A 19494-nucleotide genomic window follows, 5' to 3' on the forward strand; every position below is an offset into this window, starting at 1 on the left:
GGCAATCCCAGTGCCACCAAAAATTATAGGTGAGATGATGTACATGTACCTATGCACTTGTTCACCACCACAATCCTGCCCCCATACATATGCTAGTGTCAGTGTCTAAACACACCAACACATATACGAGTACATACGTAACTGCAGTTATATCTGTATTTGAAACTAGTATATTTTTAAGGCCAAAATAAAATGTTTTTAGTCTGTATATGTATAGCTAATGTGTGAACCTGAGGAATAATATCAAGCACCCAAATACGCCAGTTGGGATGTTCTTTGAATAATAACCAAGAAAACAGCAGCTCTGGGAACAACCAAATGGAGTTGACTGTATCAGTCCAAATTAAGGTACGAAGCCAAGCATAAAAAACGGATCACAAAGCCAATATATTAGTCACATTAACGCCTTTTATTCCAATATTACGTTTTCGTCCTTCCAAACAAAGTGACTTCATCAGATGCAACATAAAAACAGTCTCCAAACCACTATTTATATCCTATTTACATTAATTGTTTAATTAAGACCATCATTTATTCAAATGAATCTATTTAAAAACAGCCTGTCAGGTCTCAGCATTCATGAATAATTCATCAAAGACTTTTTTCTAACCTAAGATTCATGCATAACTATTAATGCCCTTCCACAGAAACATATTACAACTAAAAATATATTATATAGTCCTTTTCAAAAACCATACTTGTTGTAAAACTATTTTATTAATTCTAAAATTGTTTCAAAGCTAAATGTATAATACTTTCTTATGAGAAAATTAAAAAATAGAGTTAACATTCGGAGTGAAGAGTATAGTATAAATACTTATATCTCATAAAAATATATATTAAAATTATTACATTAAATATCATACTTTATAATTTAGCAGATCTTAATTTAAGTAGTGGCATGATGGAAATAAATTCATTAAGGCCAGGGTAGTTGGTGGCATTCAAAATTAATTGCCACCAAAGTTCTCGAAATTCAATTCTTTCTTCCCATGGCCCTCCTCTACCATCTACTTTGACCTGTTCTAACACTATGAAGAGGAATTTAGCATCGGGGCAAGTGTTCGAGTGTTTATAAAGTGCACTAGTGTCTTTCTTAATGGAGATGTCATAATAGTGCTCGTAAATCCTTCTTTTTAGCTTTCTTTCTGTTTTGCCTATATAGAAGGATTTACACACTATACACCAGGCCAAGTAAACAAGTCCTTTGGAATCACAATTATAATATTCATTGCTACCTAGCCACTTATTTCTGCTTTCCAAGTAGAATTTTTCTACATTCATAATATATGGGCATTGGTTGCACCTACCACATTTATAGGTCCCAAACTTGTTTCTATTAGGTTTAGTGGGTTTATTTTCCAAGAGTAGTCTTAAATTCCTAGAATTTTTAAAAGTTATTTTTTGTGGGCCTCTAGGTATTTTTCTACGTCTGTAATGGACGTAAAATGTTCCCATTCTTTAAGAAACTTTTTCTTTATTATGTTGTTAAGTCCATTATACTCCAATATTAAAGTTTTCTCAAAATCAGACGTTTTATTTTCCTTTTTGTGAGGCTAGTTCCTTCTAGATGGGTAGTGTTTATTATAGGTTTAAATCTATCCATTCTACCCTTAACTACTTCTTCCCTTATCTCCTAACAAGTTTCTGGGGATATCCCTTTCTAGAAACATAGATTCTAACAAGTTACACTCCTCCTCAAAATCTTCCTTTCTGCTAGTCATCGACTCCCTCTAACAAATTGTCCTTTTATTATATTCTTCTTACAAAGTAGAGGGTGTGCACTATCATAGTGCAGAAAGGAATTACAGAAGGTGTTTTTTCTAAACACTCTTGTCTCTAACTTGTTATTGAATTTATAAATTTCTACATCCAAGTATTGTACCTTATTTTCTGTAATTTTGTGAGTAAATTTTAAAAAAGGACTGGTTGTATTGAGCCATTCTAGGAATTCCTCTAGTTTTTCTCTACTGCCATTCCAAAATATTATAATATCGTCCAAAAAACGACGATATAACTTCCAATACTTTTTAAATTCAGTAGTTTCAATATTTTCTTCTTCCCACCTGGTGAGAACTAAATTGGCAAAGGTGGGGGCACATGCTGCCCCCATAGCCACACCTTGCAATTGCTGGTAAACTTCTCCTTTGAAGTATAAGAAGTTATTCCATAGAACTAAATCCATGAGCCAAGTGGAAGTTAGTTTTTCCTTTTGGCTCAGACTATCTTCTTGGTATATTGCATCTTCGAACATCTTTATACCTTCAACCCAGGGTATTGAGGAGAAGAGGTCAATGATATCAATAGTCACAAAAATAATTTCTTCATTATATAGATCTGTTGTTAAGGTTTTTAATAGATCCCAAGAATCCTTAAGTATCAAGGTCTTACCCATCCAAATATGTTTAAGCTTAAAATCAATATATTTAGCTAATGATGCAAAAGCAGAAACCTGATCTCAACGCAATGTAGTTAAAATACTGAACGGTTGCTGTTAAACAGGCTTTTCAAGTCCACAATTCAATAAAGTTCTCGGCAGCCGTAGCAAAAGTAAAAACTCTTCTTTATTGTAATAAATATAGCTGAAGGGTGAGCGCTTTCGCGTGGTCACAGCCACGCTTCATCAGACAAATAAAAGTTCTATAATACAGTGCTTATATACAACATAAATTGCTTAGATTGAAACCAAGCCCTATGTAAATGGGTGTCTCATTAACCATTTAAAGTGGCAATGTATAGCTTCCAAAATTAGATAACAAACTATTGAAAACGGTATTGTAATATTGAATACAAGTACTAAACCAATGAATTTTTTTACATATAACTCATGTTGCAGTTTGCAAATTAAAATACAAATCTATATATGTGTGTATAATAATTTAAGCTAAAGAACAATCTTAATGTAGTTCTATTACAACTCTGCGCTTAAATAAATAAATAAATAAAGACAATGCAAACGCTGCACTACTTCTAAAGAGACTTATATATAATTCTCAGTGCATCTAAATGAAATATGTAAGCATTTAGGTCTTTATAGAACTTAGTGTAGTTCAACAGTTGGTCCATCTTTTAACGAAAGGCAAAGAAAAGCAAAGAAAACTTTGCGTATCAAAATGTTAACAGAGATGGTATTAAATAAACATTTTACAATTACCAACGTGGCTAGAGCTTACATTTATTTAGTGCAAATTACTTAAGATATATACTGGATTGTAAGTATAGTAGATAAAGCAAACTGTCTTGAAACTTGTTAATGGTTGAAAATAATAAAACACTGTGTGACTAAAAACTGACAGCTAACAAAAAGTCCTGAAAAAACTCATTTACGATTAGCAGTATAACTAAGCAGACAAGTAAACATTAAAGAAACTTAACATAGTTCAACAGGTAATTCATGCTTAGAATAAAAAAGAAAAAGCACAAATAAAAAAGCAGTAAAACAATAAAGAATACATATAATGAAAACTTTAGACATTAAAGTGCTGATGAGTGTAACACTGTGTAAGCGTTTAAATGGTTACCATCGTAACCAAGGCATATATTCATTTGATATAAATTATTCATAGTAACTATTTAAAACTATGTAAAAATATGTAAAAATATTCATTAAATTGTCATAAACCATTTTTTAAAAAATATATATATATATTGATATTTGGTTTTTTCTTGGTTTTGTGTTTATCGGCAACACGGAAATGGAGTCTAATCTTGTTCCTGAAACTAAGGGACAGGAAGACGTAGGTACGACGCGCAAGCTAATAGGACAACTCACTGAGTTGATTGACCTGCTGACTCCCCTTAGTTTGTCCCTGCTACATCAGCATAATGGAAGTAACGTACGGAGGTTTCAAGGAGGTGGAAGGAATAACCTAACCAACGGAGAGGACCACGAGGATGGGAGAGAGCTTATGGGCAACAATTTAAACGCCGGCGACTCCGAAAATCCGAACAGTGATGCCTTTAACCCGTTGAACACACCACTTGCTCTTCAGAACCAGGAGGGACAAACCGGTACTGTTTTTGATAAAGGGAGTACAGCTAGGAGTATGCCTGAGATCCGCAGGCATAATACAGGTACTGGATACGTTCCTTCCCAAACGGAGGACTTAAATTCATGGTTAAACTACAAATGTGACTTTAAAGCTAATTTTAATATTCCTGATTCCAAATACAACAACAATACCTATACGTTGATGTTAAATGATTTATCTAGACTTATGAGTAAATATAGACACTTGAAAATAGAGAATGAATATTTAAATGAATGTGTGCACAAAGAAATTGTTCCCAAAGGCCTTAGGCTTTGGAAATTTCCTAATAATGTGATTATTGGCTCGGAATTTCACAAAGAATTACTTGATGTTTTTAATAACTGTGGTTTAAATGTTTTGAAACTTATGATTAAGAACAATAACCATGTCATGGAAATACTGCATAAAGATATTAATGAACTTGATTCACGTATTAGAAGTGATTTGTTATTCTCTGTGAATGAGGAGAAAACTAAGTATTTCAACCTTAGGAAAGATATAGAAATTAAATGTAATGATGTCATAAAAAGGAAATTAAAAAAGTTAGAAAGAGACATTCTAGAATATAAAAACAATACATTTTATCCAAAACCACCTTTTAGAAGGGACTATTATAAGGAAGGACGGAACAACTATAATGCACACAGCAATGAAGGAGAAGAAGAGAGACATGAGGTTTTTAATGATTTTAATATTAGTGGGGAAGAGCAGATTAATTATGACCAGGAGTTTCCACCACTAAGGAGATCGGAGAGGTTATTAAGCAGAATGGGACAACAACCAGAACAACTAAATTTTCAGGGGAAGGGGGGGAGGAGGGGGAGAGGACGTTATTAGATACACCTCAGCCCATCGCCTCACCTAACCCAAATACATCGGATATAGTTATACACAATGATATCAAATTTACTTATAACAATTTTACTATATACAATTTTAGTGGTATGGTTCTGGAGAAGGAACATTTTGACCTATTATCAAAGGGACTTAAATTTATTCCCTTTCACAAAGGTGACGTAGCTAAATCACTTATGGATATTAGAATATTCTTAAGAAAAATTAACCTGGACCTAATTATATCTAATGACCAGGGCAATAAGAATACTGACAACAATGAGTTAAAACGAAGAACTACCTATAACCCACCTTTACACCCTCAACTTAAAAATCTAGAAAAAATACTAGATAAGGAGGTTAGAAAAGTTGATTCCTACTATAAGGGACACAAAAACAACTTGAATTTAGGAGAAAAAGATTGTCTGGAGAAATTAAGAAATCAAAACCTCCTCAGGGTTATGAAACCAGATAAAGGGGGAGGGGTAGTTATAATGGAATCCATTCAATACGAAAGTAAAATTAATAACATCATTTGGGATCAAGAAAAATACTCCCCAGTATCTACTAACAAAGTTAATATAGCTTACAAAAAGATAGATTCTGGGTTATTTGATATGATGCAGGAGGAATTAATTGACTTTAAAACATATAAGTATTTAAAGGTGGACAAACCCAGAATTCCATCTTTATTTGGAATCCCAAAAATCCACAAAAATGAAATGGACCCCCCATTTAGGCCTATTGTCTCTGCTGAGGGGTCCAAGACCCAACCATTAGCTAAATATATTGATTTTAAGCTTAAACATATTTGGATGGGTAAGACCTTGATACTTAAGGATTCTTGGGATCTATTAAAAACCTTAACAACAGATCTATATAATGAAGAAATTATTTTTGTGACTATTGATATCACTGACCTCTTCTCCTCAATACCCTGGGTTGAAGGTATAAATATGTTCGAAGACGCAATATACCAAGAAGATAGTCTGAGCCAAAAGGAAAAACTAACTTCCACTTGGCTCATGGATTTAGTTCTACGGAATAACTTCTTATACTTCAAAGGAGAAGTTTACCAGCAATTGCAAGGTGTGGCTATGGGGGCAGCATGTGCCCCACCTTTATAATTTAGTTCTCACCAGGTGGGAAGAAGAAAATATTGAAACTACTGAATTTAAAAAGTATTGGAAGTTATATCGTCGTTTTTTGGACGATATTATAATATTTTGGAATGGCAGTAGAGAAAAACTAGAGGAATTCCTAGAATGGCTCAATACAACCAGTCCTTTTTTAAAATTTACTCACAAAATTACAGAAAATAAGGTACAATACTTGGATGTAGAAATTTATAAATTCAATAACAAGTTAGAGACAAGAGTGTTTAGAAAAAACACCTTCTGTAATTCCTTTCTGCACTATGATAGTGCACACCCTCTACATTGTAAGAAGAATATAATAAAAGGACAATTTGTTAGAGGGAGTCGTATGACTAGCAGAAAGGAAGATTTTGAGGAGGAGTGTAACTTGTTAGAATCTATGTTTCTAGAAAGGGGATATCCCCAGAAACTTGTTAGGGAGATAAGGGAAGAAGTAGTTAAGGGTAGAATGGATAGATTTAAACCTATAATAAACACTACCCATCTAGAAGGAACTAGCCTCACAAAAAAGGAAAATAAAACGTCTGACTTTGAGAAAACTTTAATATTGGAGTATAATGGACTTAACAACATAATAAAGAAAAAGTTTCTTAAAGAATGGGAACATTTTACGTCCATTACAGACGTAGAAAAAATACCTAGAGGCCCACAAAAAATAACTTTTAAAAATTCTAGGAATTTAAGACTACTCTTGGAAAATAAACCCACTAAACCTAATAGAAACAAGTTTGGAACCTATAAATGTGGTAGGTGCAACCAATGCCCATATATTATGAATGTAGAAAAATTCTACTTGGAAAGCAGAAATAAGTGGCTAGGTAGCAATGAATATTATAATTGTGATTCCAAAGGACTTGTTTACTTGGCCTGGTGTATAGTGTGTAAATCCTTCTATATAGGCATAACAGAAAGAAAGCTAAAAAGAAGGATTTACGAGCACTATTATGACATCTCCATTAAGAAAGACACTAGTGCACTTTATAAACACTCGAACACTTGCCCCGATGCTAAATTCCTCTTCATAGTGTTAGAACAGGTCAAAGTAGATGGTAGAGGAGGGCCATGGGAAGAAAGAATTGAATTTCGAGAACTTTGGTGGCAATTAATTTTGAATGCCACCAACTACCCTGGCCTTAATGAATTTATTTCCATCATGCCACTACTTAAATTAAGATCTGCTAAATTATAAAGTATGATATTTAATGTAATAATTTTAATATATATTTTTATGAGATATAAGTATTTATACTATACTCTTCACTCCGAATGTTAACTCTATTTTTAATTTTCTCATAAGAAAGTATTATACATTTAGCTTTGAAACAATTTTAGAATTAATAAAATAGTTTTACAACAAGTATGGTTTTTGAAAAGGACTATATAATATATTTTTAGTTGTAATATGTTTCTGTGGAAGGGCATTAATAGTTATGCATGAATCTTAGGTTAGAAAAAAGTCTTTGATGAATTATTCATGAATGCTGAGACCTGACAGGCTGTTTTTAAATAGATTCATTTGAATAAATGATGGTCTTAATTAAACAATTAATGTAAATAGGATATAAATAGTGGTTTGGAGACTGTTTTTATGTTGCATCTGATGAAGTCACTTTGTTTGGAAGGATGAAAACGTACTATTGGAATAAAAGGCGTTAATGTGACTAATATATTGGCTTTGTGATCCGTTTTTTATGCTTGGCTTCGTACCTTAATTTGGACTGATACAGTCAACTCCATTTGGTTGTTCCCAGAGCTGCTGTTTTCTTGGTTATTAGTTTTTTTTACTGGGAGTTGCCTTTGGTTTTTTCATGTTCTTTGAATAAGCCAAACAAGAACCATATATAGGAAGAAAAAAAGGGGGGGGTGGGAGAAGAAAGGAAACCTTCTTGAACCTAAACCAAAAGCATGAACTCAATAGAGTTCCATTTGTATTAATGTAATTATACAGTAACAAAAGTAGTGTTGGCAACCAATAAACAAAGCCCTCTGAAAATGCAAGAAGGGACAGTTGAAACACACGAACTGTAACCAGAAAACTTGTATCAGTTAGTCAATATTCAGGGAATGACATATGATGATCAAAAAAACATATATATATGTGACCATTAAGTAACTTCAATTTCCTATGATGTGAACACCTGTAAAGCATCTATTGTAACCTAAATCAAATAAATTGATATGAGCCTACCTAATTGCTAACATTAGAGAGTATTAAAGAATAAAAGCATATCCTGAGGTCGATAGATTAAATCTTACTAGGCCAGACATATGGACCATATGGGCCTAACAGTCTAACAAAAATTATGTTGTCCTAACAGTGTAGTGTAATGCAAACAGAAAGAATGAATTTGAGATCTAGTCCCAACCCCTATTTCTAAATGTTGATGAAGTATACAATAGATGACCAAACATACCTAAAAATATGTAGTGTAAAAATAAGCCAAATAAAAGCTACAAAGCTATTAACCCTTATCAAAAAATGTTAATACAGCAAAAAACAATAGTATCAGTAGTGGTTAGAGAAAACAAACCTAAATACCATACAAAAAATGTACAAATGAGTACTACGATAAATTACAAAAATTCAAAAACTTTGTCCATTGCTTGAAATACGTTGTATTCCAACTTGACAACTGCTTGAAGAATAACTCATGTTGCCAAAAAGCAAAATTAGAACAAATATAATACACCAGTCAAGATAACAAATGTAGTTCCGTTTCTGGTAAACTGTTCAAGAATACCCCAATATGTATATGTCCAAATCCAAATCCAATTATGAGTTCTCGATGAAAAAACAGTATATAAATACAGTACCTGGTTAAAGAGGCGCAATATGAGTCTCAATAAAAGGGCTTAACACCACAGTTCCCCCAAATCAAAAACCCGAACGCACAACACCAACCAGAAAGCCTTAGCGCTAAATAATAATGTTGTTACAACAAATTTCAACTGATCTGGTCTGTAGCGATCCCAAATATGACCAGAATGATGGTTATAGCCAAAAAGATTAATTTGTTTGCACAGTGCTAGTAAATCTGAGTATCGGGTGCCATAAGTAGGCATATTCAGCACCCGCAACCCCCTAGGAATAATTTTCAGTTCTATGCAGGCTTCAGAATATAGTCTCTAACTGTATATGTTTTAAGCTGAACAAATTCCCCAAATGTCTTAGCTTCTCATAAAACAGCTTCCACTCACCTCCAGCACCATCATTGTTGATGACTTCCACCTGTATATCTCCCAGTAAAAGTGGGAACTACTCATTTTTAGGAACTTCACCAACCTTTCTTTAGTTGAACTCATTACCCGTCTCTGTGAGTTACAGTCAAGCTCCAAATTCTCAGTGTAACTTTCGGCCATGCTCCAATGCCTAATCAAACAGTAAACAACAATGCAAGCAAAGAAAGCCCAAATAATTAACAGTGTTGTGTGAAATAAATCCAGGATAGGTGATAAAGAAACACACACACACAAGTAAAACAACCACCCATTAAACTGAATGTATTTAACAGTAAAACTGGTAAGCACTTTCGCTATATAAAATAGCTTCTTCAGACCAAAAGCTAATCAACTCAAAACAAGCATGGTCAGAACTACTATAGTGTGACAAAAAGTTCTTTACCATCACAATTTCTTGTTCATATGGAATTAATGTGAAAAGTGATCTCGCATCTAAGGTCAGATATAAACCACTCTTGCTTAACATATATACAGTGGATATAAAAAGTGCACACACCTGTTAAAATGCCAGGTTTTTGTGATATAAAAAAATGAGACCACAATAAATCATTTCAAAACGTTTCCCACCTTTAATTTGACCTACAACCTGTACAAATCACTTGAAAAACAAATCTGTTAGGGGAAAATATAAAAAATAAAAAAAGTACAATAAGCTGGTTGCGTAATTGTGCACACCCTTAAACTAATACTTTGTTGAAGCACCTTTTGATTTAATTATAACATTCAGTCTTCTTGGGTAGGAGTCTATCAGCATGGCACATCTTGACTTGGCAATATTTGCCCACTCTTCCTTGCAAAAGCACTCCAAATCTGTCAGATTGCAAGGGCATCTCTTATGCACAGCCCTCTTCAGGTCACCTCAAAGATTTTCTATTGGATTTAGGTCTGGGCTCTGTCTGGGCCATTCCAAAACTTTAATTTTCTTCTGGTGAAGCCATTCTTTTGTTGATTTGGATGTATGCTTGGGGTAATTTTCATGCTGAAAGGTGAAATTTCTCTTCATGTTCAGCTTTCTAGCAGACGCCTGATGGTTTTGGTCCAAAAGTGACTGGTACTTGGAAACGTTCATAATTCCCTCCACCTTGACTAAAGCCCCAGTTTCAGCTGAAGAAAGCAACCCCAAAGCATGACACTGCCACCACCAAGCTTCACCATGGGGATGGTGTTCTTTTGGTGATGCGAAGTGTTGTTTTTGCACCAAACATACATTTTGGAATTGTGGCCAAAAAGTTCAACCTTGGTCTCATCAGACCATAACACATTTTCCCAAGTGCTTTTGGGAGATGTGATGTGTTGTTTTGAAAATTTTAACTGGACCTGGATGTTTTTCTCTGTAAAAAAAGGCTTCTGTCTTGCAATCCTCCCCCATAGCCCAGACATATGGAGAATATAGGAGATTGTTGTCACATGTAGTACACACAACCAGTACATGCCAGAAATTCCTACAGCTCCCTCAATGTTGCTGTAGGTCACTTTGCAGCCTCCCTGACCAATTTTTGTCTTGTCTTTTCATCAATTTTGGAGGGACGTCTAGTTCTTTGCAATGTCACTGTTGTCCCATATTTTCTCCACTTTTTGATGACTATCTTCACTGTGTTCCATGGTATATCCAATGCTGTGGAAATTTTTTTGTACCCTTCTCCTGACTGATACCTTTCAACAATGAGATCCCTTTGATGCTTTGTAAGCTCTCTGTGAACCATGGCTTTTGCTGTAGGAGGCAACTGAGTAAATGTCAGGAAAATCCTACTAGAACAGCTGAACTTTATTTGGGGTTAATCAAAGTCTCTTTAATTGATGGCAGGTATGTACCAAGAAGAGTGACTGCTGTAATTAAATAAAAAAGTGATTCAACAAAGTATTAGTTTAAGGGTGTGCACATTTATGCAACCAGCTTATTGTTCACTTTTTACTTTTTATATTTTTCCCCTAATAGATTTGTTTGTTTTTCAATTGAATTGTACAGGTTACAGGTCACATTAAAGATGGAAAAAGTTTTAAAATGATTTATTGCGGTCTCATTTTTTTATATCACAAAAAGCAGGCATTTTAACAGGGGTGTGTACACTTTTTATATCCACTATAGATCATTCAAAAATGCTCTGGATGGATAATCTCACTGCAGTCCCATAAGAGTCATGAATTAAATGAACATGTCCCTCTACGCCCAGTTTTAAAAATCTAGGGATTTGAGGAAGAAGCAATTCTGCACACATATGACATTTTTATTCTTTAGATTTTTTTACTTTTATACATCTCTTAAAAGTATGGTTTTTGTTTTGTGTATTATAAAAATCAGGTATCTGTATCTTTAAAATGTGATACAGGTAGTGATGTAATTCTATTTAAATGTGTTCTCACTTTTTGTCCGAAGAAGCTACTTTATATAGCTAAAGCGCTTACCAGTTTTTCTATTAAATACATTAATTTTCATGTGATGATTGCTTTGTGTGTCTGTGTGTCTGTGTGCGTGCTTCATCGCTTATCTTGGATTTATTTCACACCACACAGTTAATTCTTTGGGCTTTTTTTGCTTGCTTTCTTGCAACCATAATAGTAGCAGCAATAGTTACAGGAAAAGCAACCCTTTGGCATTCAATTTTTCACATAAAACACACAGACATTTACCTTTTCTAATATCCTGACAGCATCAGGAGTAACTGGAGCAAACTTGCTCAAATGGCTTTTAATACTGCTGCACTCTGCAGTGATGATACCGTGAACTCTCACATAATGCTCTGCAACAGTAAAGCATGGTCATCATTATCCACATAATGTTTTTCCTACACATTTCACTGGCTAGAGCTCTGAAGCAATTCCATAGTACCAATCAAATGAAATTATCTTGGCAATTCTGGACAAAACTTCTTAAGCAGCTACTGATGTCCTGGGGTGGGGTTGGGGGAACATGCATTCTTCTTTTGATGTGTTCACATTCAAGTGTGTGACAATACTCCCTTCTAATAGCTTCAATTAGGATGACAACAACAAAGTAGTGTGCTAAGATTGGCTTTTCAGCACTTCTCCCATAAAAAAGGATGAAACAGTCTGGCAGGAAAAAACACAGTTCAGGAAAGGCTTCCACTGTCAATTGTATCCATCCATCTATCCTCAACCCCTTTTTCCTACTTTGCACATGGGGTCAGGGTGTTGCTTTCAATAGTGACAATCATCTCGAGCCAAGGTTTACACCACCAGGTGGCTAGCCTTGCAGCGGTAGTTCATCCATACCAGTCACTCGCACACATATTCACAACTATGGCCAATTTAGAGTGTCCAATCCACCTATTACATGTCTTTGGAATGTGAGAGGAAATCAGAGCACCCAGAGGAAATTCATGCAACAACGGGGAGGACATGCAGTCTATGCACAGAAGGCACCCAGCCGAGTACTGAACCAGAGAACCTCTTGCTGTGAGGTGACAACACTAACTGATGCACCACCGTGGCCATCCTACACGGTCAATTGTATGTCAGTCTACATATGGTCTGTGGTAAGACTGCCTCAAAATGAAATGCAACTCTTATGTCAGTTACCTGTTGTAACATTTTAATATCCTTTGGGCACTGGTCTTCAGCTAGGATTCATATTGTATTTCATTAAGAAATACAGAACTGAGAATTCATTTCTCTCAAACTTCACTACAACACTCTGGGACATAAAGAACAAACATGAATATGGACATTTTATCTGCATATCTCTTCAGTGCTCTACACATGAAGAAAACCTTGTGCAGTTTCATGCTTGTAGTTAGTACATGTAAAGAGTTAGCCCTGTACCTCCATAGGCTGTGCAGAATAGTCAACTTGTAAACTAATTCTACAGTAAAGGGTTGCACACCCCTTAACAAATTACCTCACATTCCACCTCTAGAAATGACATGGGAATTCACAGGATAGTAGTTCCTTGTCTGTCAAAGTGCTCCAGGTTCAGCATTTTTTTATGTAAATTCTGGCAAAAGTATGGTCTAGGATTAAAATTTAATTTTGCAAACACCATCACATGCTCACAGAAGTACTGTGTCCTGATGTACTGTCTCTATCTCAGCATCTTCCAATTTCCAATCTAAAGTATTAAAGTCTGAAAGTCAGTGCTACACAGTATGACGTTACCTGATATGGTCATGACTCCAGCTACTTGCAAAGCAGCATACAGCCTTCACTGAATGAAATTTTTAGTGAAATAAAATCAAACCAGTGGCCTGAGCCGTCATCCAGCAAGCCTCAGAATAAAACACATCCCACTTTAAGGATACCATCATAACCTTCAAGTGCTTAGTGCCTGTGCCATAGGAAATTAATTCAGCATTTCATTACAAGTGATACATATGCTGCACAATCAACATGGAAACAGAAGCTTGAGATGTTCATTACATTAAGCTCAATTACGTGTCATTTTGAAGGTTAGAAAAAGTAATTTTAATTACTGAGAAATACGTAAAAAAAAATACATACTAGACTTCAGCAATGAAGCAAGTGTGTCAAGTGTAACCCTGTAAAGAGAGAAAAGAAAAGAAAACATCATCACTCTAAATATTTATTGAAAGTTAACTAAAATAACCATTTAAAGGCCTTGTTTATTTAGCCTCAAAAATTCTGATTTTAAACTATATTCAGTGCAGAACTTAAACACATAAAACCATCAAAGTTATGAGTAACTGGGTAGCATATTCTTATTAGAACCTTCACACTTCTTCAGTTGTAAACATGCTGACTTGAAATGTTCTACCATCCAAATTACACTTTTTGCTTCTTTTTGCTTTATTTAACCTTTTACGGGAAAAGCAGGTGACTCACTACCATGGTGGAGCTGCACTCTTAAGCAATGGAACCAACATCTATAACGTAATATAAACTGACAACAGCCCCAGTCTTAGGACAGTGAGCCCACATACAGTCGAGAAAAAGATGATGATAGATCCATGCAAAGGGTTGAATGGCTGTGTTCTCCACAAGATATTCAATACTAAGATAATCTTTAGGTATATATACCTTGACATCTCTCAAGCATGCCTCTCAACTGTACAGATTTTTCCCCTCATATTTTTGGTCTGTTTCTCATAAAATGTGTCGTTTTCTGGCAAATTACTGAGGATTACAGTAATTAAATAATGTGCACTTGAGCTTTAGACTTCATATCCTTCAGAAAATGCATGCTAACAAAATCTAGCAACTTTCCAAGTTCATAACATTTAAACTTGGTCTACACCCTCCATTATTTTTGGCTTTCTCCAGATTTCGTCTGGTTATAGGTTGTGAAGTATGCTCTCAAGTAACAACACAAATACTCAATAACACTGTGTGTATAAAGACAAACTAAACTAAAGTCAATTTACATGACAAACAAAATGCAATTCAGCATTTATTAACAGTGCGATTCAACTGCAGGAACACAGCACTGAGTCACATATCTGAATTTCAGTGCTGTACTGGTAGCATCCTAGGTAAGTCATTTCCCAACAAAGGTACTAGCAGCCTGTTTTCACATGCCTAACTACAGAAGAGTAAACACTCTAATGAAATGGTTGATGCTGAATTCTCAGGCAATCATGTCAAAGAGGAGGGAAGATCCATGTAACATCCAGTTCAGTAAAGATGATCCCACCTTGTAAGTTCCAGTAGTGTACAGGGATACAGCCCTGACTACACATGCACCTAGGCAGCCTAGGTTTAATTAGCAGCAGGCATCTGTTGAAGTCGGTGTGTGTAGGAGGGATGTGCCCATAACTGAGGGAGGTGGCGCAGAGGATTGCCACAACCCCTTAGAAAAAGAAAGCATATGTGGCCGTGGAGGGAAGGTATTTGGCTCACTAAGTCACCAATTGCTGGTAACCATTCATAGGTGCAAAGCAGTGTGTGCTCTATGGGAAAGACATAGTAGCTGCTGTGGGAAATAGGGTCATATCACCAACCTAGGGAAGGTTTTAGGACTATAACTACAATGACCTTATTACCAGGATGCCATCAAGGGAACAAACTTCCTCAACAGCTGCCTAAATGACGGCCTCTCTGGTCAGCTCTTGCCTTCATACTGGAGATACACAGCATGGGGAACGAAAAGACTCAAGACAGATAAGGCAAGGCTTGATGACCGGCAGGCACAATAGCAAAAAGCAACTAGAAAAATATCTCAATTTCAAACACTGGTACAACAAAATAAGGAGATGTTGCATTTCACACAGGTCTAATTCTGCAATCAACACTGTGAAATATTTTACAATGGGGTAGCTATAGTAACTGTCAGAATTTCCCTGAACTACAGATATAGTGCTGTAGTACAAGACACCATCTACTGTGCTCTTAAATTGTGAGGTCCTGTAGTGACAGCCAAACAAAATAATTATCCTCAGCCCAACGAATACAAGGACTACAGCATTTCACCATACCCAGAGGGTGGAAGCACATTAAGGATGCTCAGGCCTCACTCACAAATAAAACGAATACAGACTGTAGTAACTGTATCAACTGTCTCTACTACAGTAACTTTGACACTTTATAAAAATGGAAACCAGAAAACTTTGATATTACTGATAAAAAAACAGTTACGTAAGAACTTACCATAACAGTAGATGTCCTACTGTTCACTGTTGCAGTATTCTAAACTGTTGGGTTATCTTGCCAAATAATCTGGATGCCTGGCCAGGGTACCAAAGCCAAAACCTTCCAGAGAGTCGCACGTTGGATGTTTGATCCTAAGGGTACATAAGCAGATGTGTAAGCATATGTCCTCAGACTATCTTCATGCCAGTAATCCTGAAGAGACCCGAGAGGCAAAATCCACTGGTCAGCTAAAAGGGTAGAGGCAAAAAGACAGTAATCCTCCTCAATCCAGGAGGAAAATGTAAGGAAGAATCAGAGAAAGGGATGGTAGGGAGGGAAGAAATACTGCAACAGTGACCAGCAGGAAATCTACTCTTATGGTAAGTTCTTACACAACTGTACTATGTCCTGACTGAAATCACTACCATAGTACTCCAAACTGTTGGGTGACTTCCAAAGCTTAACAGTTGTGAAGGGTGGCTGGAAGGAAAACAGGAGAATTGTCTAGTGATCCAGAGAGAACTGCCCTGGCAAAGAGGCTCTGGATTTAAAAAAGGCATCCACTCTGTAATGTTTGGTGAAACTATGCACAGCACACTTAGCAGCAGCTTCTAAAACAGTTCTTGATTAATTCCCTTTGTAAAAGGCCCCAGGAGAAGACACTACTCTAGTAGAATGACCCTTTGTTGGACTAGGTAAGCTTTTGCCATGTTGAGTGTAGCAAAGGGAACTGGATTTAGTCAGCCAGTTAGTAATATTTTGCTTTAAATCTGGGTTTCCTAATATGGAATCTTGGCAAGAGAAACACATGGTCAGACTTGTGGATATCCTTAGTCTTATCCAGGCAGAATCTGAGCTGCCTAAGCCCATCAAGAGAATGTAGGATTGTAGGATCATAGGAACTAAGGCCCTTACAAGCCTAGCCAAGTTCTACCCTTATTCCCATGATCAGCACCTATTTCTCCTGTCCAAGAGAGAGACAGGTGGAACCCCCAGGGTGAATTTATGGTTAACCATCCAATTGTCCAGACTGAGTTTGAAAAGGACCAATGAGGTGCTCTGTTTGACATGAAGTGGGAGTCTGTTCCAAAGGTGTGGTAACCTCTGGGAGACAAATCTGTCCCTCCAGCAGGTTCTATTAATGTCACATACCAGGTTAAGATCTTTAGAGAAAGTAACCTATGTACCAATTGACTTGCAGATATGCATTTCCAATAAAGCAGGGTCAGAGATTGCCTTGTATGCAAAGCAGAGTTTGCCTCTGACTAGTCTGTATGAGACAGAATAAATTGACACTGATTTCAGATGATCCACATAGGGCAGATGCTGAACAGCTTGACTTTTCCTTGTGAGGAACCTTTGTGGTCTCTCCAATTGCTGCAGGTGCTTCAAAAGGTACATACCAAAACAGGCATTGTACTCAATTATTGGGCTGATGAGGCAAGAGTACAGGAAGGTTATAACTTCTTTTTTTTTCTCTGGAGGCAATGCCCTTACTTATGAGATGAGCCATACAGAATGCCCTTCTTTCCACTGTGGAGACATGGGGGTCAAAGGTAAGGTTGCTGTAAACCTGTGTGCCCAGGTCTCCCCACCACTGAAACTGTACTTAGGGTGTTACTACTGATGTGGCATTAGCAGGAACATCGCTGTTACCAAAAGGGATAATACATTTTTTTTGCATTGAGTTTAACACCATGACTTTGGCACCAATCATTTGTTTGTGTAAGACCCTCTTGTAGGATTGTTGACATCATTTGGAGATTCTATGACCACTCCCAGTTTAAAGTCATCAGCAAACTTTGTCAGCCAGATACCGTTAATTTTTGCTTGTACTTCGGAGAAATAGATTCCAAACAGCAGAGGTCCCTGGACTGATCCCTGTGAAACACCACTGGTTACAGGTCTGCTGTTGGAGGTGGATTCCCTTATTTTGACTATTTGTGTTCCATCATTGAGCCAGTTAGTGACCCATCTAATGATATATGGATTGACACCCAGCTGGGTGAGTTTGTCAATGATGCCTGAGTGGGGGACAGTGTCAAACGCCTTGGTTGTATGCACAGATTTCCCCTCATCCAGGGCCTTGGTGACAGTGTCTTGAAGAAGTCCACCAGGTTTAACAGGCATGATCTCCCTTTGACAAATCCAAACTGAGTAGGGCCAAGTGTTTGGAGATTACCTACATCTTCATTGTTGATAAGGTCCATGGTGATTTGCTCCATGACCTTGCAGATAAGGTTACTCAGGCTAATAGTTCTATAGTTCCCGGGGTCGGTGGAAGCACATGAAGCCGGTTCTTAGACTACAGTTGAAAACAGTACCCAATGGTGTTGATAATTCTTGGTGGAGCCCATGTAGGACACAGCCTGGGATGTTACCTGGTCCCATAGAAGCTGTGCTTTTGGTCTTAAAGAGGGCGTTTACAACCTGCTCTTCAGAGATGCGAGGTAGAATTCTTTCTCCCTTATTTTGTGGATTAGGGAAAAAGTGGGAAGATTTATGGCCTAATTGAGAGTCAGTTCATTTACTACTTTAGGTATGAAAGATTAATTGGCCATTAAAAACACTTTGCCTTTATGAAAAATAAGAAAGGGATGGGTTGCCATAAGGGCCTGCAGTTTGGATGCTCATCTGGTAGAAATGTGGGCTACCAGAAGAATAGTTTTAAAAGTACAGAATATGAGATATGCAGTTGGTGCTGGGTCAAAAGGAAGGAGTGTGCGTTTTTCCAGCACAAAGTTGAGGTCCCAAGCAGGACTTACAGCTTTCCTGCAGGTTTCAGGTGGAGTACACCTTTTAAGAACTTTCACCTCTAGCCTGGCCAGAAGCAAAGGATCCAGAGGTAAGCATGCAGATATCAGAAGAATGTGTGCCTTAGATGATTATACTAGACCAGACAACAGCAGCTCTCACAAATAAGGGAGGACCTGTGGCCATTAGTCTGTACTGGGCTCCTGTTTTTTTTTTTTTAATCTGATACCATACAGTAAATCTTTTCCATTTTTCTATGTAAGATTTTCTGGTCTTATGTTTTCTTGCCTCCTGGAGAACCTTAAGCATGTCCTCAGAAAACTGGTCTGGTGTCTACAGGGAACAAAAGACTACTCTCCATAACATCAGGGTGAGAGATGACAGAGTGGGATGAACTAGTAAGCCTTTCTGTTGTGTGAGCAAGTCCATTGTGGAAAGGAGTTTCTTGTGAAGGTCCTTGGCTAGAAGGAAGAACAGGAGTAGCCAGTACTGCCTTAATCAAATGGGAGTTACTAATTTGACCTTTGGGTATTCTCTATAGATCTTTTAGACAACCTTAGGAAGAAGAGGAAGTGGAAGGAAGTCAAATAAGAACCTCCCTTTCCAAAGAAAGGGCATTCAACCTATATTCTACGCTTGAGGACAGTAAGTCCTGGTGCAAAAGAGCATAAGTTGTTTGTTGTCAATGAAGGCAAAGAGGTCTATCTGTGACACCCCAACCTTGTGGACTATGTTTAGCAAGATAGTACAGTTGTATTACACTTACCAGAGTAGATCAATGTTGCAGTACAGATTCTTGGGTCTGCAGAAGCCCAAAACCAGCCAAATTTTCTATAAAGACTAAGTACTTTAACATATGAAAATGACAATTAAGAATCCTCAGAGAGGACAACAGATGATGCATCTTTTTACCAAATCTAACAATCTACTTTCTCTTT

General features: G+C 36.7%; 1 protein-coding gene across 1 annotated transcript in view; it reads right to left on the bottom strand.

Moving 5' to 3' along the window:
- AGTPBP1 (ATP/GTP binding carboxypeptidase 1) overlaps window positions 1-19494 on the bottom strand; it is a 2804614-nt gene that overhangs the window by 1553949 nt on the left and 1231171 nt on the right. Inside the window, exon 16 of the mRNA XM_044060898.1 lies at window positions 13718-13755. Coding sequence (XP_043916833.1) covers window positions 13718-13755 — 38 coding nt within the window. The remainder of the gene's footprint in view (window positions 1-13717; window positions 13756-19494) is intronic.

The sequence above is a fragment of the Protopterus annectens genome, chromosome 2.part0 (assembly GCF_019279795.1).
Source record: "Protopterus annectens isolate FY-2018-M chromosome 2.part0, PAN1.0, whole genome shotgun sequence".
Lineage (NCBI taxonomy): Eukaryota > Metazoa > Chordata > Ceratodontiformes > Protopteridae > Protopterus > Protopterus annectens.